The sequence below is a fragment of the Panthera onca genome, chromosome D2 (genome assembly GCF_046562875.1).
Source record: "Panthera onca isolate mPanOnc1 chromosome D2, mPanOnc1 haplotype 2, whole genome shotgun sequence".
NCBI classification, from domain to species: domain Eukaryota; kingdom Metazoa; phylum Chordata; class Mammalia; order Carnivora; family Felidae; genus Panthera; species Panthera onca.
This window is the reverse complement of record NC_138349.1, coordinates 52,127,555-52,147,151: the sequence shown is the minus strand read 5'-3', so window position 1 is coordinate 52,147,151 and position 19,597 is coordinate 52,127,555. Positions and strand designations below refer to the sequence as shown.

At 52.6% G+C, this 19,597-nt stretch overlaps 1 protein-coding gene and 1 long non-coding RNA gene across 3 annotated transcripts in view; one reads left to right on the top strand and one right to left on the bottom strand.

Moving 5' to 3' along the window:
- Positions 1–1,292: 1,292 nt before the first annotated feature.
- Positions 1,293–4,498, bottom strand: COMTD1 (catechol-O-methyltransferase domain containing 1). Its single transcript, XM_060642387.3, has 9 exons — positions 4,115–4,498; positions 3,945–4,001; positions 3,171–3,538; positions 2,887–3,014; positions 2,524–2,629; positions 2,317–2,435; positions 2,158–2,212; positions 1,749–1,882; positions 1,293–1,545 (listed from the first exon to the last, which is right to left on the bottom strand). The coding sequence occupies exons 3-9, from the start codon at positions 3,262–3,264 to the stop codon at positions 1,393–1,395; spliced, it is 789 nt and encodes a 262-aa protein (XP_060498370.1). The 5' UTR covers positions 3,265–3,538; positions 3,945–4,001; positions 4,115–4,498; the 3' UTR covers positions 1,293–1,392.
- Positions 4,498–19,597, top strand: part of LOC144613165 (uncharacterized) — a 127,460-nt gene continuing 112,360 nt past the window's right edge. For both annotated transcript variants that reach the window (XR_014135377.1, XR_013550476.2), the window contains exons 1-3: positions 4,498–4,863; positions 5,739–5,823; positions 13,368–13,514. This is a non-coding gene — a long non-coding RNA (uncharacterized LOC144613165). The remainder of the gene's footprint in view (positions 4,864–5,738; positions 5,824–13,367; positions 13,515–19,597) is intronic.

The window sequence follows — 19,597 nt, the reverse complement described above, 5'->3', positions numbered from 1 at the left end:
AAAACATTTATTTTTGAGACAAAGCATGAACGGGGGAGGGGCAGAGAGGGAGACACAGAATCTGAAACAGGCTCCAGACTCTGAGCTGTCAGCACAGAGCCCGACGCGGGGCTCGAACCCACGGACCGTGAGATCATGACCTGGGCCGAAGTCAGACGCTTAACCGACTGAGCCACCCAGGCGCCCCTTCCCCATGTGCAACCTTAATAGGCTTTAATGTGTGGAGAGACAAGGGTTGGTTCACACCCAGAGCCCTGTGGGTTAAAATGTAAGGTACGTACCAAGTTTAGGATTATGAAAGTTGCCTGTTACGGTCTCCTGTGGCCTTGTTTCTAGTAGCCTCCAGCCTCAGCAGCACCCAGGCCTAACCAAGTGGTGGCAAAACCTGATTGTCTTCTAGGCTGATGCCATTTCTGCCTGAGGCAGTGTTAGTGGGAGGAATACTTCATCTGTGGCCTGGAGATATCTTCCTAGGGGATTAGGATTAGGGAGGTTTAGATGAGAGAAGTGAAGCACCTGGCTTCCCTCCACCTCAGCTCGTAGATGTTGGTGCCGGACAGCCTAACCATATCTTCATCTTCCTCTGGGGAACTTACTTAAAACCGCAGTACTGATGGTCTCCTACCTGTTGGCCTGTCTGCTTCACACCTTTCTGGTCAGTGATCCCACTCAGTCCCTCACCTTTCTCCAGGACTTCAGGGGGAGGACAGGATATATACTCCAACCTTGTGGTCCTCAGGTCTAAGTCAAGTGGCCTGGTTTTCAGAAGTGATGTCCACTGACCAGAGCCTCCACTGTAGAGGTGAGATCGAGCTGACAGTGCTGTGAAAACATGGGCAGATAGCAGAACCAGCATAACCTGTGAAAGTACCCAGCCACAAACCTGGTCAGCTGTAGGGTCTGTTTCCTGTTGTCAGACTCCAGATATGGTCTCCCAACCAGTCCTAGCTGTGCCAAACAAGAGCGTCATTCACTTGACCCTCCTAGGAAGCTAAGTAGGAGGGAGACCAAGGCGGGGCTCTAGCCAGCATCCTGTGGAATGGAGGCAAATCCGAAGAGCTGGGATCTCTGAGCCACTGTATGTGGCCAGGTCAATCAAAACTTTATATCTTGCCTCCCGTCAGCTGGAGGCTCCTACTCAGGCTTTAGCCCTGGTCCCACGTGGTCCTAAGGACAATGCCACGGAGGGGATGACGCCTATGACCTCAAGGCTCCCTTTTGCTGAAGAACCTGCCAGTGCTGGGCCCTCCCTCCCTACCCCACTTTAGAGCCACGTACGGAGGCTGAGAAGATCTTGTCCCAGGCCCCACTTTATTGTCGAATTTAGAACTCAGGGTTGATGTCTGGGGTTCCCAGGTCCCCTCACTTGAGGCCACTCTCGGGGGGCCAGCCCTAGATCTTGAAGGCTAAGGTGAGGCCGTCGCCCAGAGGCAGAAGGCTGATGTGGACCCTGGCGTCCCGCAGGATGCGCTCGTTCAGGTTCCGCACACACTGGGCCTCGGTGTCCCGCGGTTGAGGCTGTAACACCTCTCCGCGCCACAGGACCTGCGGAGGGGCGGGGCATCATGGAGGAACAGGGCCGAGGAGGAGGTGCCTAAGCAGGAGGCGGGGTGAGAGCTGGAGACAGGACCCCAGGGGGAGAAAGCACTGGGCGGGGCTTTGTGGCATGGGGGCGGGGCACAGGGAGGAGCCAAGGGAAAAGATGGAGACCCAGCCCAGGAGGGCTCTCCCCCTAGTCTATCCCTTACACTGAGGACGGCGAGGACTCCTCCAGGGCGCAGCAGCTGCAGGCACCGCTCATAGTAGGCGGCACAGTTTTCCTTGTCCGCGTCCACCACGGCCACGTCGAAGGTGCCAGCTTCGCCCGCGGCCAGGAGCTCGTCTTGAGGGGGGAGCGGGGGCGGGGGGTAAGATAGGTCTTGAGTCCGCAGCCCAGGTGGTCAGAAGCCCCTGCCCAGGCCTGCCCAGGTGCTGTGACCATTCAGGGACTCTGGTCTGGAGGGGCGCCCTGCCACCCGGCATGTGGCCGCATAGGTGAGGCCAGGAAGCAGAGGACTGTCACTGCCTCAAGCCCGCCCAGCAGACCTGGTCACTAGCTCACGCCCAGTCGTCTCACTTAGAAAATGGTGCCAAGGCCCCTTCTACTCCGTTGCTCACCCAGGGTCTCCAGGGCGGGCTTCAACCGAAGGTCGATCTTGTGTTCCTCCTCAGCCTGCGGAAGGAGTGGGGTCACAGCCAGCAGGTCCCTTCTCCTAGGGCTGGGAGTGGTCAGGCTCCAAGGGCCTGATGAGGGCCTCAAATGTGCAGGACACTCACCTGCCTCCACAGGGGCCGCCCCAGCTCCGGAGGCTCTGGGTTCACCTCGCAGGTTATTACGCGCCCGGCCGGGGGCAGCGCCAAGGCCAACGCTAGGGCTGAGTAGCCTGTGAAAGTGCCTGTGGGCAGGGACATGGACAGGCTCAGGCCAGAATGGGGGACATCCTGGTGACTTAGGCTCCCAGTGGTCCCAGCCGTGCGCCCTACCCAGGTCCAGCGCCTTCTTCGCCTTGATGAGTCGTGCCAGGTTGGCCAGAAGCTGGGCCTGCTCACAGGTCATCATGGAATCTCCCTGCGGCTGCTCCAGGGTCAGCTGTGTCGCGATGGTGGAGGGGAGAGGGTCGCACCACCACTGCCAGTCACCCAGCTCCGCCCCGTGTTCACACCCCCTCCAGGTGCGCGGCTGTGGGCGTGGCCTAGGGGGACTGGCCCTCAGGGAACGCCCACCGCGCCCCGCCTGTGGTGTCCCGGAAGCCCGGGGAGCTCCAAGGCCCAGCCCAAGGTCACACAAGCACGTGGGGCCCGCTGGGTCCGAAGTGGGCGCCTGTTCCCGCCCCTGGCCCTGCTGACCAGCCGTAGGCTCCGCAGCACCGGATGCTCCCGCATGGAGCGGCTCAGCAGATACTGCCAGAGGGGGCTGTCTTCAGGGGGCAGCAGGCGCTTCTCTCGCCGGGATCGCTCCGGATGGCACCGTCTCCCTGCCAGGGAGGGGTCCTGGGTCAGGGTCTGGGACTCCGGGGCGCCAGGGCTGAGCTTCAGCCTCAGCCAGCCTCGCGGAGTCACGGGCTCTGCTCCCGCACCTGCCCCGCCTGCGGGGGCTCTGCGGGAGGTGCCGCAGGCCCCGCCTTACTCACCCAGGAAGAGGCCGGTGGCGAAGGCGGCGCCCAGCGCGGCCGAGCCCAGGGCCAACGCGGCGGGCACAGAGAGCCGGGGTGCGGGCTGGATCATGGTGCGGCCAGGAGGGAGCGACGTCCAGGTCACTTGGCTTGGGCTTCTGCGCCCGCACTGGGACCCGCCTGCCTTCTAGTCTCCGCCTTGTCCCGGTACTGCCCGCAGAACTGCGGTCTCGAACGCCATCTGGCGGCCGCACAGCTTTACTGCAAGCCCCGCTAGCGCGAGCCGGGCGCCACCTGGTGGCTGCGCTTGGAACTGCGCCCGGGAAGGGGAGCAAGCCTGCATCTGGGGTCTGGGCTTTCGGTGCGGGTCCTCGAGGTCTACGGTCCTGGGTCAGGGAGGTAGAAATTTGATGCCCCTCCTGGGTGCTTCTTATTATCGCTGCTGCTTCTGCTGGGGACCCTGGGGCATATGTGGGTGGGTGGCTGGGCCGCTGGCGTAACAGGATAGTAATTTGCACGAAGTGATAGAAATTACAGGAGTTCCGAGAGGGACTGAGAGAATTAGGGGAGGCTTCCTGTGGGAGGTGAGTGAGGGTATCCGGTTGAAGGACCCGGTTTGGGGACAAAAACCACAGGAGGGGAGGCTTGAGAGTCCAGAGGCAGGTCTTGTTGATGGGGCTCTGAGACAAGGTTCTTAGAAACCCGCCGTTGGGTGCCAGACAGACGTATGAGCTCTTGGGTCCCTCTTTCTCAGCCTGTTTATTTTGTGTGAAGTAGGAACCACGGTCTTACCGTAAATAGCACCAGATCCCACAACCTGGCACACAGTAGGTGTCCAGTAAATGGCAGCTGTTGGGAGTGGAGACATTTGGGGGAGGGGGAGTGATTGGAGGGCAGGTGAGGTCCCCTTGCAGGGCTGTTCTGCAGGGTCACTCTCCAGTGAGCATTGATGGAACACTTACTGTAACACAAAGTGGGGAAGGCGAAAGAAGCCAGTGGCTTGTATTCCTAGTGACGCTGCATTCAGAGACCACAGCACAAACTAGAATGGGGAGCAGCTCTGCTTTCACAATTTCCTCTTCTGCAAAATGGGGCTATTCACAGTCGCCACCTCCCAGGGGATGAAACGAGAAAATCCACGTGAAGGATTTGCACAGGGCCGGCACTTGGTGGGCTGTAACTTATATTTAAAAGGAGTCCAGGGTCAAAGGGCAGCGGGTCATCCGGCCGCTCAAGGTCACCTCCCCCCGGGCTGGGTGCTCCAACAGCCCATTTAGTACCCACTCTGGCCAGTCAGGAACTCCACCGGGGGGCTTCCCAGAGGAGGCTTAGCGGGTGCGAGGCCCCCGGACCCCGAGGCCCGGAGGCAGGTTTGTTGAGGTTTAGGGGGTGGTCCGTGAGATCGGCTAAGCCGAGGAAGATCGGAGCGAGCTGGAGAGACTTAGAGCACAGCCCTGACCCCAGCTGGGAGGCGGTGCAGGAGGAGGGCTCAGTTCCGGGTCAAGTCTCCAGGAGCCGCTGACGTGACCTCCAGTCAGACGCAGAGGGCGGGACTGACCCCGGGCGCGGGGTGGAGCCTGCTGTCTGTGCCTGGGCTGGGCTGGGGTGCGGCTGGCTGGGAAGCACCTGCCCCCTTACCTTCGAATCCTCTGCATCCTGGTTGGCCCCCAGTAAATGTTTCTCTGACCAGACTCTGAGCCTCATCCCCAGGGTAAGGGCTGCTGGTCTCTCCTCTCCCAGGGCTGAGCACACAGCAAATGATACATAAGTGCGGCCTGAGCAGTGTGCTGGAGCGGCACCCCGCTCCTTGCTGCTGCAGCTGCGGGTCTAGACAGTCAACACAGTAACCGTAGGGGCCTTCCACTGAGTACCAGGCCTTCTAAATGCAGCCTACCTATGAGGCTGGCATACTATTCCCATTTTCCCGAGGAGGAAACCAAAGCTCAGAGAGGTGCCCTCCTCACTGACTCCATGCGCTGAGACCCAGCAAGATCCAGACACCCAAGACGTGCTTTCCTGGCAGCCGTGCTGGGCTCTCTCCACCAGGCCACCGGCCTGGGGGCCCTGGGCTCAGCTCTACCTTGTCTGGCAGTCCGGATTTGGGCAGGCCCCCAGCTCACACCCGAGCCTCCCTCCCCAAGCCTGGCTTCCGGCGGGAGCCCCGGAGGGGGGGGGGGGCGGGGAGCCGGCAGGGAGGGGAGGCATGTCACCATATATCCCCGTCAGATTAAAAAACTAATTTGAAAAGATTAATGTATTCCATTCTTGTTACGCTGGCTCTGATACCTCTGGGCCCGCGGCCGCTCTGCCTCCTGATTATTGAATTTTTATGGCCTGGTAATTAATTGCAGATTCCCTGTTTTGTTCTATTTCTTTTTCTCTGACATTTTAATTTCAACAAAAAGCAGTGGTCTCCATGCAGGCTCTCTCTGGAGATCCTAATGGTCTATAAAACAGAATGACTTATAGACGTGGCACCCACTTCAGTTGGCGAGCGATTGTTTGAAACCTTGCTGATCACGCAAAATTTAATTTTTCCACCTCCCTCCCCCGTTTGCTACTCATTTCTTGTCTCTTGCATTGCAGCACCGGGGCGTCTCAGCTCACAATGAAGGGAGCAAAGTGTCGCCTTAGAATCCTACAGAGCCTTTTCCAGGAGGCTGAAAACAAAGTCAGTGTTGCTTCTTTTCCTCAGAGGTGCCCCTGCGGTGGGGAGGAGGGAGCTGGGCCTCCCCAAAGGGCCATCTGGATGTGGGCAGCTGCTCCCAGGGCCATGAGGGGCTGGGCAGGGGGAACACCATTTCTACCTCTCTGGGTTGCCCTTTTGGTCCCATGCAGGTCAAATGCCCCACTAGGCATGCAGGAACTCTCAGGCTGGTAAGGGCAGAGAAAGTGGGTGCCTCTTCATGCCTTTAGGTCCATACCAGGAAGTGAGAATTGACCCCTGACAAATTCTTAGCCAAATCAGGGCCCTGGAAACAGCTTTCCACAACAATGGGTCTGGAAGAGGCCCCTGAATTTCTATCATGACACCCCCAGCTTCTACTTCTGAACTGCTGACATCACATGGGTTGGATCCTCTCTCCCAGGGGCTCCCCAGGACTGTGCAGGGCAGGGTAGGGGCAGAAAAGTAGGGTTGTGGAGTCAGGTCAGGCCTAAGCAATTGGAAGATGGAAGTGTTCAGGGGCTGCACAGGTAGGTGAGGGGAAGCAGTAGGGGGCAGTGCGGACTGGGGCACTGCAGAGCTCATGTCCCGTCCAAAGGCCTGGCAGCCACTTGGCCGCCTATGCCGCCATGTGGGAAGATGGATGCAGTGTGGCCAGAGCTTGTGAGTTCTCAAAAAGGGTTGAAATCTGGCTTGTAATGTGAAACCTCACCATTTTAAGCATTTGGATTAGACTTTTGTTTTTTTTTAAGCATTGCTTCAGCCGAACTGAATACATCTTTGATGTCTGGGTTTGATCTGGCCCCTGGGACCACCATTTCCTCTGATTGGGAGCATGTATCAGAGGAGCTGAGACGTGGAGGTGGAGTCTGGTGGGGCCAGCTGACGCCTCTGCCCTGCCCCCACCTCAGGAATCCTTTTCCTACCTTCGGGCTCTCCATCCCCTTCCCACGCTCAGTGGGCTCTTCCCCAGCAGCTGTGGGCTGCCAGGGGCACCTTGGAGCCTCTGTCCAGGTCTTGCCTTCTGTAGGCCTCTCCATATAGAAATTTGCAGCCTGAAGTCTGACCGCATCTGGGTGAGGTTTGCCAAGCTCCCCAGGGAGGATGGCACCTGTTCACCTAAGACTTTGGGGGTGTGGGCGGGGGCAATGCCTTAACTCCAAGGCTCTGGGGGTGTTTCAGGCCAAGCAGATGGAATCAGAGAGACCATGAATTAGGGGCTTCTGGGGCTTCTCAGATGAGGTGGGGACGATGGAGCCCCACTGCCTGCTCCTGCCTTCTCTGTGCTGAGATGCTACAGACCTGGCAATGCCCCGGCCTCCCGTGCCCTGGCTTCCTTATCTGGACAGGCCCAGTGGGAAAGCAACAGCACGGGCTCTAGAATCAGATGGACTTGGGGTCTGTCATTGGTCCCATAGCTCCGTGGCTGTGAGTTCAGGGTTTCTCAGCTAGAAAATGAGGGTGATACTTCTCTACCTCTCTTGCTGTGTACTGACCACCCACAAACGTGCGGGCTTTAAACAGCCCCCATTTATCATTTCACAGTCCTGTAGGGCAGAAGTTGTCAAGGTATGGCTGCATTCTCTGCTTGGGGTCTCGCCAGGCTGACGTCACAGTGTTGCTGGGGCTGGGGTTCTGCCGGGCCCCCCGGCTCTTTTCTCAGCCCACTGGTTGTTGGTGGACTTCAGTTCCTTCTCATGAAGCTCCTATGTCAAGGCCAGCAAAGACATCTTGGATCTTTTTGGTGCTTCAAATCACTTTGCCTTTCTCTTCTGCCTTTAAGTGCTCCTGTGCTTACGTTGGGCCCACCCAGATAATCTCAGGTAATGTCCTTATTTTAACGTGACCTGGTTAGTAACCTTAGTTACATCTGCAAAGTCCCCTTGCCATTTAAGATAAGAACCACAGGATTCGCACTGATGGTGGAGGTCACAGAGATCATGGGGGCAAAATTCTGTCTGCCACAATCCCCGATGACCTTGGTGTGTGTCTCATGATGTCATCTGTTTCTTTCCTCCTGTTTTTTTAAATGTTAAAAAAAAATTTTTTTTTAATGTTTGTTTTTGAGAGAGAGAGACAGACACGAACGGCGGAGGGGCAGAGAGAATCTGAAACAGGCTCCAGGCTCCAAGCTGTCAGCACAGAGGCCGATGTGGGACCCGAACTCGGGAACGGGGAGATCATGACCTGAGCCACACTCAGACGCTTAACTGACTGAGCCACCCAGGTGCCCCACTTTCCTCCTTTTTTGACGGGATGGCCAGGGCTGCCATGGTGACTCCTGGGCGTCACTGCTTCTGTGGGGCATCTTGGCTGATCCTCAGGAGGCTTCAAATGGCCAAGACTTCATGGGGCCCTTCCGAGAACGGGTGGAGAGCGTCTCCTTGCAGCTCTTACCTCTCCACGTTGAGACACTGGCCTATGTTGTGGGTCCTTCCTTCCCAAAAAGAAGACAAGCATACAGACTTCTCAGATGCCGTTGCAAGCATGTGACCTTGCTTCCACCTATCAGAGGTGCTGCACGGGTCCCGAATGCCAGTGTGGGCGCCGTGCGTTGGCTGTGTGGAGATTGATGCCCTGGCAAGCAAGTGTGGCAGACGTGGATGTTCCCGCTCTGCTGGGTGGTTTGGCGGAGCCCCTTCCCACAGGTGGGCTGTGGCGGGAGCTGTGTTCTAACTAGAAGAGTCCCAGGAAGTGAGTGGGTGGAGCTTCCGGAGGTGGAGTTCCTGGCTGTGTAGCACCCAAGCCCGGTTCTCTGGTCCCGCCAGTCTGCTGTTTGCAACGCAATGGAGTTTATCTGCAGCCAAGTGGATTCTGTTGTTTGCAACAAAGTGAAATCTGCTGTTTGTCACAGAGCAGCTTGTGAGATTTGCAGTTAAGAGTCCTGCCTAGTACACTCTCTTCTGTGGGGAAGATTCTTCCACCTCCAGCAGACACTGTTAATGTCAACCTAGTCTACTGTCTGCTTCTTTCTTTGTTGCTTGCAGGAGCTTATGTTGTTCAGGCAACATGCCCAACTCTGGGGGATGAACCGTGATGGGTCTCAGACTGGCATGACCATCCCAGCCCTTTTTTGAAGATACCTGCTGTCTCATCCTCACCTGTAGCTCTTTTCCAGCCAGAGATAAAAGGGTGCTTCTCAGGACTTTTTCCTCCTTTTTTTTTTTTTTTGTTTTTTTTTTTTTTTGTTTAGCTTCTTCCTACCTTGAATGGGGTTGTGTAAAAATGAAATGCTTGGAAACATAGCAGCCCTCTTGTGGTTGTGAGGCAATAATGTTCGGTATTAAAAAACCCACACAAACAGTAAAGATGGCAAAAGGAATGATGGTTGGTCCTTGAAGACCTTATCTAGCCATTGAACCAACACCAGCAACTGTTTGCCTTCAGACTCCTTGTTACATAAGAAAGTGGAACCCTTTGTATTTAAGCAATGATTAGGGGGCGCCTGGGTGGCTCAGTCGGTTGAGAGTCCGACTTCGGCTCAGGTCATGATCTCGCAGTTCGTGAGTTCGAGCCCCACATCGGGCTCTGTGCTGACAGCTCAGAGCCTGGAGCCTGCTTCAGATTCTGTGTCTCCTTCTCTCTCTGCCCCTTCCCCACTCATGCTCTGTTTCTGTCTCTCAAAAATAAATAAATGTTAAAAAAAATTTTAAAAAAAGCAACGATTAGGTGCATATTCTTTTACTGGAAGCTCAAAAGCATTCCTGATACAAACAATGTGGCTTGTTCCCACAGGAGTGGTTTGGAGTGGATCCTGAGATAACCCTGTTTGCTTTTTCTTCAGGCTAGAGTGTCAGATTCCCCACTGTACTCAAAATCACACCCTGCAAAAGTGAGGCCCCATTTACCTCAGGGGTGAGCTTTCTCACAGCAGACGCCCCATCCCTTGAGGCAGGCCAAGTTCCCCCCCCTTCCTGACAAGTCCAAATAGCAGCCCTGGGTACTTCCTCCCACCCCTGTGCCCCTCAGACCCGACACATCCCATGGACACCTCCCAATCCCTGGTGAGGTAGGCATGTCACCCACACCCTACAGGTGACTCTTAGGGGAAGTAGCTCATCCAAGGTCTCACAGCCCACAGCTTGGGGGACTCCCCCCTCCAGAGGGATTCTCTGTATTTGCCTTGGAGGCAGGGGCACAGGGACTTCTGTGACGATGACCAGACAGGCGAGAGATTTTGTGCAGTGAGCTGGGGATGGGTGGGGGAAGCCCCTGTCTTCCCAACATAATAGTCAGGCTTCTGCTGCAAAAGTGCTGTGTAACAGTCCCAAGTGTCATTGGCTTCCAAAATAACCATGCACTTTTCTCTCCTGGGTCGGCAGGTCAGCTGGGGTGCTTCATTCAGGTGATGGGTTCAGATCATTCTGAGACCAGCGCATAGGAGCAAGAGGCCAAGCACCCAAGTGGTTCTAAAGCCTCTGCCTCAGTCAGGGCTGCTGATGTTGCAGTGTCCACAGCAAGTCACTTGGCCAGGCTGAGTACAGGCGCATGCATAGTCTACCCCCTCAGTGGAGAAGTCACGTGGAGAAGGGTGTGGGCGTGCAACCCCATTACGGATGGCAGGCTGAAGAGGCAGGATCAGCAGTCCAATCTAGCACAGGCCCCGAGGGGGTCCCCAAAGTTGTGGGTGCAGAGGCTGTGGATTGGGCAGGGCCTCAGCAGGGCAGGTGGGCCAGGGTTGTGCCAGGGGCCGAAACTGGACTCCCTAATCTCTTTCTTAGAGGAAGGACGTGAAGCTCTGGGGGCCAGAGTGTTACCTGAGGTAGTAGGCGTGAGCCTCTGCCCGTGCTCCCTGCCATCCTGAACCCCGGTCCAGCCCACGGCACCTGCTTCCCTGGGAGGGAAAACTCCCAGCATCTGTCTTTCCTCCATGCTGCCCGCCCGGGCTCAGCACAAGCTGATCCCTCACATACGCCGTGAAATATATCCTGGGACTCCAGAATTCAGACTGTGTCACATAGCACACCTCTCAGCATTTGTTTTACATCTGGTGGCCTGAAGCTGGCCCGGGGACATATTTTGTTTGCCTTTATCAGTGTTTGTTTGTTTGAATGGAGCTAACAGTAAAGGATCAGAAAATTTCACAAAGAATTCAGATTTGATTTCCATTCCTTTTGAAAAGGAAGATTTTGGTGTCTGGGTGGCACAATCAGTTAAGTGTTCGTCTCTTGCTTTCAGCTCAGGTCATGATCTCAGAGTTCACGGGTTCGAGTGAGCCCTGCATTGGGCTCCATGCTGATGGTGCAGAGCCTGCTTGGGATTCTCTCTCTCCCTCTCTCTCTGCCCCTCCCCTGCTTGCTCTCTCTCTCTCTCTCTCTCAAAATAAACTTAAAAAAAAAAAAAAAAAAGAAAGGAAGATTTGACAGCAGCAGGCCCATTGTGCAGCCTGGCAGGTTAGCTGGCTCTGTGTGATGCCTGCCCCCCCCGGGTCATGTGCTCTTGTCCTGGTCTCCACTGCTCCCTGCTGCCTCAGACCTGACACATTTCACTCATATTTCATATTGGTCTTCTGTCCTGCTGGCACATGAGCTGTGACCTCTGATTTAATACACTCCCCGGAGGCCCAGAAGGAAGGGATATCTGTGCGGGATACATAGCCAGTAAGGGGTCTTTATTTCTCTTTCTCTCTTCCTAAGTACTTCATAGGCATCCTGGAGAGAAAACCCTCTTTTGGGGTCTACACCAGGAGCCCAGTCTCTGCCACCCACTTCTACTGGCTCAGACCGGGGTCCTCTCCCTTGAGGCAAAGCTATTCGTGTCATGGCTGAAACTCAGAATGCCATTGGCATCGTTGCCCTGAGAGCACAATCACCTTCAGGGGAAAAACCAAACTGAGATGAAGCTTTGGGAGATGTTATGGGAACATAGGTCCCTGAGCTATGTATGGAATCCCCCTAGATAGGTAAAAATGGGATACTAACTGCCGATTCTTATATAGCACTTGCTGTGTGTCAGCTACTTTTTGTAACTTCATATTAACTCACTTAGTCCACATTAACCCTGTGAGGGGGAAGGTGTAATTTTTATCTCTGTCTTACAGATGAGAAAACTGAAGCACAGAGAGGTTAAGCAACTTGCCCAAAGTTGCACAGCTTATAATCGATAGAGTTGGGATTTGATCCTAAGGTTTCAGGGCTTACAGTTCTTAATCACTGAAGTGTCCTAGTGGAAATGCCTACTGAGGTGGCTGCTTTTCCTGTAACGTCTCATTTCACCCTCAGACTTGCCCAACAAGGTAGGGTTGGGTTTGGCTGGGAGTGTCAGAAAAATCCAAAAGAATAGCAACTTAAGCAAGAGAGAGTTTGATCTCTATTTTATAGAGATTGAGGTGATAAGGAGGCTCCAGGGCCAACATGGACTCAGGCTTGTACTATGCTGTGCTGCCATCCTCATCATGTGGCTTCTCCTCCCTGAGCAATATGGCTGCGTGAGCTCCAGCCATCACACCTTCATCCTAGTTTTCAGCAAAATGAAAGAGACAAAACAGGACTCTCCCCTTTCCTTTGAGGACACCTCCTGAAAGTTTCACTGGATCCTTCTACTTGCATTCCTTTGATCAGCACTTAGTCATATGGCCACATTTCAGTCTAGAAATAGCCTTTATTCTAGAGCATTATATGCTCAGAGAAAAATCAGTTCTATAGTTAAACTTAAGAGGGAGAATGGATACTGGGAACATTTAGCTGCATTTTACAGATAAAGAAACTGAGACTCAGAGAGGCAAACAGCCTCCTGGAGGTCACACAGCCAGGAAAAGGTGAAGTCTGGATCTTCTGTCCCTGGGCCCTGTGGAGCAGATGGGGCTCCAAAAACACACTCTGCCAATTTCCTGGGGGATGAGGGGAGTGGTGGATGTGTGCATTATCCACTTCCTAGGCCCCAGAAACACCCAGGGCCCAGGGCCTGCTAGTCAGACACTCCCTTGTGCCGGCAGCTTCTCTGGGCCCAGATCTGTCATCCTGGCACCAACCATGCCCCGGGCCTGACTCCATCCATCCCACTAATGCCGGCATCGACTGCGCTCGGGCACGTTCCTGAGGCGGCCTCAAGAGCGCTGAATAATTCAGGTCTGCGTAATGGGATAATGAATTTACTGACAACCCAGTGTGGTCTCGGTACTTACATTTCAAGAAATACTGACTCCCCAGGCCTGCTCAGCAGGCTGGAGACGTACACAAGCCAAGAAACTGTTGCCTCTGCCAGCCTCGTGGGGTTCAAGACTGATTGAGTGGAGACCCTGCTTTGCTCTCACTGATCCTTCCACTGCCCGGGCAAGTGGCCAGTCTGGGAGCTGGGGTTGTCCGGTTGGAACTTTGGGGTGAGGAGGAAGTAGAATCAAAGAAGCTGGGAAGGAAGAGCTGGGAAGGAGTCTGGCAGTCCCTTGGTCCTGCATGCCCATTTTATGGACAGGGAAACTGACGTTGCAGAGGGGACAGGCCTGTTCTCTGGTACACCGTGCTCTGTGGCTGGGATTGCCAGGAATGGCTTGGGGCTCTGGGAGGACACTTGCTTGTTTAGCTTCTAACCTGCTCGTGTGTGCATTCCCCCAGCTGCCAGAGAGTTGCTGCTAGTGGCTCACAGCTGCCCCTTCACCGGAGGGAGGAGAGCTGCCCCACCCCGAAGGCCAAACCAGCTGGGCGGGCTGCGGCCAGTGGCTGGCGGATGTGGTGGTACAACAGGCGCCCCCAGACCTCAAGGTAGGACTAACTCTGTGATGCTGATCATGCTCCAGGACCCTCAGTGGGAACAGGCTGTGCCTAGACTTAGCTTTTACCTTCCCCTGTTATGCGCGCCCTCACTCCCTTTCTCAGAGCCTCTCCCAGTGAACCATCTGAATAGGCATCCCGGATTCAGGCTCTGCTTCTGGGGAGCCCACCTAAGACACCTGCGTTTCCTGGTCTAAGCCCTCCTTTCTGAGGACTTGCCCCAGAATGCTAAGAGGGGATCAGAGCCAGGAATCCTTATTCCTGATCCTGGCTCTGCTGTGTGACCATAAGGAAATCACTTCTCTGCCCTGGGCCTCAGTTTCCCCATTTGTATGGTTGGGGTTGGGGGAGACTATCTCTGGTCCCTTCCAGCTCTGAAGGTCTATGATATGACCTGAGACGCCAAGAAGCCTTCTCCTGCCCTACCTAGCCTCACATGTGCGTGGAGCCCTACCATTGGGGTGTTACCATTTTTCTCTGAACCTTTAAGATGCAAAAGTATCTTGAGAATGAGTTTCTCATTGGGAGATCATGCTGTAGGGCAGAATCTTTTAAGGTGGGATCCTTGATCATCTGCACTAGGATCCATTGTCTGAAGGGGTGTTGTATTATTAATATCCTCCCTCCCGCCCCACTTTTTAAATGTGGTGCATGATGTCTGGAGTGGCAGCAGCTAACTTTCAACCATGAGGAGCAGTATGAAATGCCAACAACAAGGTAAGGACAGTGAACAGAAATGTAGAAAGAAACTTGTTTTTGATGGAATTTCTGAATCATTGCACAAAACCTGAAAACACCTACCTCTCAGATCTCAGTGTTTGAGAGAATTAACTATCTTTATTGCTCAGGGAAGTCTTTTTTTTTTAGAAAAATGTTTAATGTTTATTTATTTTTGAGAGGGGGTTGAGGAGGGGCAGAGAGAGAGGGAGACACAGAATCTGAAGCAGGCTCCAGGCTCTGAGCTGTCAGCACAGAGCCCAACGAGGGGCTCGAACTTATGAGCCATGAGATCAGGACCTGAGTCGAAGTCAGACGCTCAACTGACTGAGCCACCCAGGCGCCCCACTCAAGGAAGTCTTGGTTGACTTTTCTGTTATTTGTAGCCCAAAGCATTCTAAAGAAATCAACACTAAATCGTTATAACAGTCCTTTAAATTAGGGATTACTATTAGCTCAGAGAGGTTAAGTGACATAACAGAGGTCACATAGGTTTCAAGTGGTAGCACTCTTTTGGGCTGGAGCTTTCAGGTTGGGAGGGACTTTGATTATTGATAAACACTTAATTCCTGTCTCCTCGGCTGTATGTGTCCTACTGTAGCCTGACCACTGAGAATGATCTATCTCCCTTACCATTCTGGTCTTTAGTTGTTCCTTCCCCCACCCAACCCACCTTGGGTCTCAGCTTAAAGACCTGAGAAAGGTCCCTTGGCGGGTGGGGAGAAGGAGGCAGCAGATAGCCCACTGTTCATTCCTCCCTGCAGTTTTCCTAACAAGTGTGGCCAGATTCTGGTACAAAAGACTGAATAGAAGGTCAAATCCATCTTGGAGATAATTCTAGCTTCTAAACAGCCCTAGACCCTTGTGGGGGATTACAGCAAAGGAGAGAGAGAAGGAGCCTAGAGACAGATAGACAGATGGACAGAGGTAGGGAAGAAGAGGAAGAGAGAGGGAGAGGTAAAGAGGAGGAGGGTGGGAGGAAGCAAGAAGTGAAGGAGCTAGTTTTAGAGAACAATATTCAGACAAACATGACAATGAATCTCAGCTCAGGCACAGACCCAGCTTCGGCTTCTTCATCCTGTGATTGAGTAGACTAGTAAGGGGGTTGGCAGGGACAGAGGGTGCAGGGCTGAACTGTAGCAGATACTCAACAAATGGGCACTCCTGCCCTGCACACACTGGTCTGATGGTCTTGGTTGCTGCTCTGAGGGTGGAGGCAGGATCGGAGAGGCGGAGGATGTGACCTTGGACAAACCTTTGTTCAGCCTCCTCCGGAGATCTGAGGCCTGGTAGGGAAAAGGGAGTGCGCGCACGTGTGTGTGTGTGTGTGTGTGTGTGTGTGTGTGTGTGTGTGTGTGTGTTTGTCTGTGTGCGTGTGTACACCCCCCGCCCCCTCACTGTCCCAGATTAGGCGCTTCCAGGTGATGAGACACCTGGATGTTGCCCTTCACAGAAAAGTGGCCTTGGCAGACTAACAACATAGCCAGAGATGCTTTCATCTCCTTATCAGCGGAATGGGCTGGGGGAGGGGTAGGGAGCAGATTTGTAAAGACTCAGTACAAAGGAGAGAATTGGGGAGCCACAGGAGGGGTTACATGGGGGGAGTAGCTGCACCAGACCCTAAGGCTGAGATGCCAAACCTTGGGGCTTATAGTGTGTGTGGGAGTCTCTCTGAGGGGCCTGCTGTCTGCCCCAGAGCAGTGGGGAAGGAGGGACAGAAATGAACAGAAGAGGAAGGGTCTCTGTCAGGCACGTAAGGACCTAAGTTTGCCCTCCACCTCTTTGGTTGGTGGGAGAGAGGAGCCCGGACTGACCTTTGGCTTGGGTGGTTATCTGGGCAGAGTCTGGATGTGTGGGGCCTGGCTCAATTGAGTGAGTGAGTTGAGTGAGTGAGCCTAGGGTTTCATTGGGCTTGGGGGCTGTAGTGAGAATGGAAGGGGGACAGGATTCCCGCATCAGCTGGGAGGCTCAGGGCAGGGGGAGGAGGGGAATGGCTCCTCTCCTTCCTCCCTGGCTAACTCCTCATGCCTAGGAATTCAGGCAGGTAGACGTTACTGTCTCTAGGGAGCCTTCCCCCATCCCTCAGGTCAGATGTCCCCTGACCGAGCTGGTGTGCAGATTTGAAAACGTGTCCATGAATACTTACACGCTCCTCTCATCAGGATGTAGAGTTCATGCCCCTTGCTTGGACATAGGGGGCCTCTATGAATAGAACATAGCAGAAGTGATGCTCTATGACTTCCAAGGCTGGTTAGAAAAGGCCTGCTAGCTTCTCCCAGATTCTCTCTTGGAAACTTGCTCTGGGAACTGTCAGCTGCCCTGTAAGAAGTCCATCTCCTCGAGGCTGCCAGGTGAGAGAAATGGAGAGAGAGAAATGCCCGGGGGCCCCAATGCATCCAGCCCCAGCTGTTCAAGTCTTCCCAGCCCAGGTGTCAGACATGTGCCTGAGGAGCCTTTGAGATGAGTGAGCACAGCCCCAGCCACCAGTGCAGGACAGACCCAGAGTGGGAGCGGCCTGGGGTCCAGGCAGCCTTTAGATTCATGCTCAGAATAGAGGATCATGTATGAATTTCCTAGGGCTGCCTAGGTTACAAATGACCACAAACTAGGTACAAAGCCAGAAATTTACTCTCTCACAGTTTTGGAGGCTGGAGTCCCAAATCAAGGTGTTGGCAGCATTGGTTCCCAGTGCTCTGAGGGAGAATCTGTTCCATGCCTCTCTCCTAGCTCTGGTGATTGTAAGCAAAGCTTGGCATTCCTTGGCTTATAGATACATCACTCCAATCTCTGCCTCCATCTTTGTGTTGGGTTCTCCCTGTGTCTCTGTGTCCAGATTTCCTACTTTCTATAAGGACACCAGTTATATTGGATTAGTGACCCACCTTATCTCAGTACGATGTCATCTTAACTAGTTACATGTGCAGTGATGCTATTTCTCAAAGAAGATCACATGCTGAAATATTGAGGGTTAGGACTTCAACATATCTTTGTTGGGGACATAATTCAACCCATAGCATGTAGTTGTTTTAAGCGACTGTGTTGGAGTGATATGTTATACAGCAGTAGTTACTCAGAACACCAGAATTAAGGGATGACTAGGGAAGCAATTGAAACATCAGTAGAAATGCAAGGAGATGGAAAAATTTACCAGACCATCCCTCCAAGAGGTATATGGTTAGAGTAATTGATTTTCTAAGTAGATTGGGGTTGGGGTGGGGCTAGATCCTGTCCCCAAAAGATGCATGTCCCAGTAACAATATGGGCTTGAATAATAATAGCTTCCTTCATGCCTTCTAATGCAGGAAAAGACCTTTTTTTTTAAAAAAAAAATGTTTATTTATTTTTGACAGAAAGAGAGAGAGAGACAGAGAGAGACAGAGAGAGAGGGAGAGAGAGAGAGCACCCAAGTGGGGGAGGGACAGAGAGAGAGGGAGACAGAGGATCTGGAAGAGGGCTTTGTGCTGACAGTAGAGAGCCCATTGTGGGTGTCAAACTCATGAACCATGAGATCATGACCTGAGCCAAAGTAGAACACTTAACCAACTTAGCCATCCAGGAGCCCCAAAGAGCTTGAGTTTTTATTTAAGCTAGCCCGTTAAATAAGTATTGAATATTTACATAAAGAGATCAACTTGATTATTAGAGTATTTCTGCACTTTATGTATCTTATCATGGTCTTGTTTACGAATGCCTCCCCCATCAGAGCACACTGATTAATGGGGGGTGGGGTGGGTGCAGATGTCTGGTTAAGTGTTTGGCTTCTCAACAGACCATAAGAAACTCTGAGGGCAGGGACAATCTCTGTCTCATTCTCCCAGTCCCCAGCACAGTTCTAGGCACATAATAGGTGCTTAATAGCTATGTTCTGAAAACATGGGTGTTGGAAAAGGAACAAAGGTATTTAAAAATCTATAAGATGATGATGATTAAAGGCATACAAATATGTCAGCTACAAAATATCTAATGATGGGGCTCCTGGGTGGCTCAGTCGGTTAGGTGTCTGACTTCTGATTTTGGCTCAGGTCATGATCTCACGGTTCATGAGATTGAGCCCCAAGTTGGGCTCTGTGTGGATGGGGCAGAGCCTGCTTGATTCTCCCTCTTTCTCTGCCCCTCTCCCACTCACACTCCCTCTGTCTCTCTCAGAAATAAATAAATAAGCTTAAAAAATTTTTAATGATGCTAGAAATATGTTTTTGAAATTTTCTTCAGTTAACAAAAGAGCCTCTAAGAAAATAATGGAATTTTGGGGCTCCTGGGTGGCTCAGTTGGGTAAGTGTCAGACTTCAGCTCAGGTCATTTTCTCATGGCTGATGGGTTCAAACCCTACATCAGGCTCTGTGCTGACAGCTCAGATCCTGGAGCCTCCTTTGGATTCTGTATCTCCCTCTCTCTCTCTGCCCCTTCCCCACTCACACTCTGTCTCTCCATCTCTTAAAAAATAAATAAACATTAAAAAAATTAAAAAAAAAAAATAGAATAAGGGAATTTTGAGAGGCCAGGAACAAATTGGGAACATGAGCCCAGGGAAGAGAGTGAGTGCTGAAATTTCTATGTCCCCAGGGATACCTACCTTGCTGGGCAGCTGACAACTCCACACCCTGAGCTTCTGTGGCACAAAAAAGAAGCAAGGGATTATGAAAATGACCAGAAATGTTTGCAAAACAGAGGTTCTAGAAATGTAAGTGTATCACATTTGAAATGAGAAACTCAGTGGATCAGATAAATGGAATAGACACAGCTGGAGAGAGGATTAGTACACTAGAAGACAGGTCTGAAAGCACTACACATAATTCAGCACTGAAAGAAAAATGAAAAATTTGGAGAAGAGACATGGAAGACAAAATAAGAAGCTCTAATATATGTCTAATCAGACTTTTGGAAAGCAATTATAGGAATAATGGGAAAGAGGCACTGTTCAAAGAGATAGTAGCTGAGAATTTTCCATGATATTAAAAAAACAGGAACTTTCAAATTCAAGAATTCCAGTGAATCCAAAACATGATAAATAAAAATAAGTCCATACATAGATACATGATAGTCAAACTGAGGAAGGCCAAGGAGAAGATCTTTAAAATAACAGAAAAGTTTTTATTGTTCACAACTTCTATAATTAGAAGAAATTAGACTGTAATGGCTGATCAGTTTACAATAGTATCAATAGTAACAGTGAAAGAAGACTAGTAGCTTTAAAGAGGTTTAAAGAAGTCATACTGGGGCACCTGGGTGGCTCAGTTAGTTAATCATCCAACTTCAGCTCAGGTCATGATCTCATAGTTCGTGAGTTTGAGCCCCACATGGGTGAGTTTGAGCCCTGCCTTGGGTGAGCACAAGCCCCGCTTTGGGTGAGCTGGAGC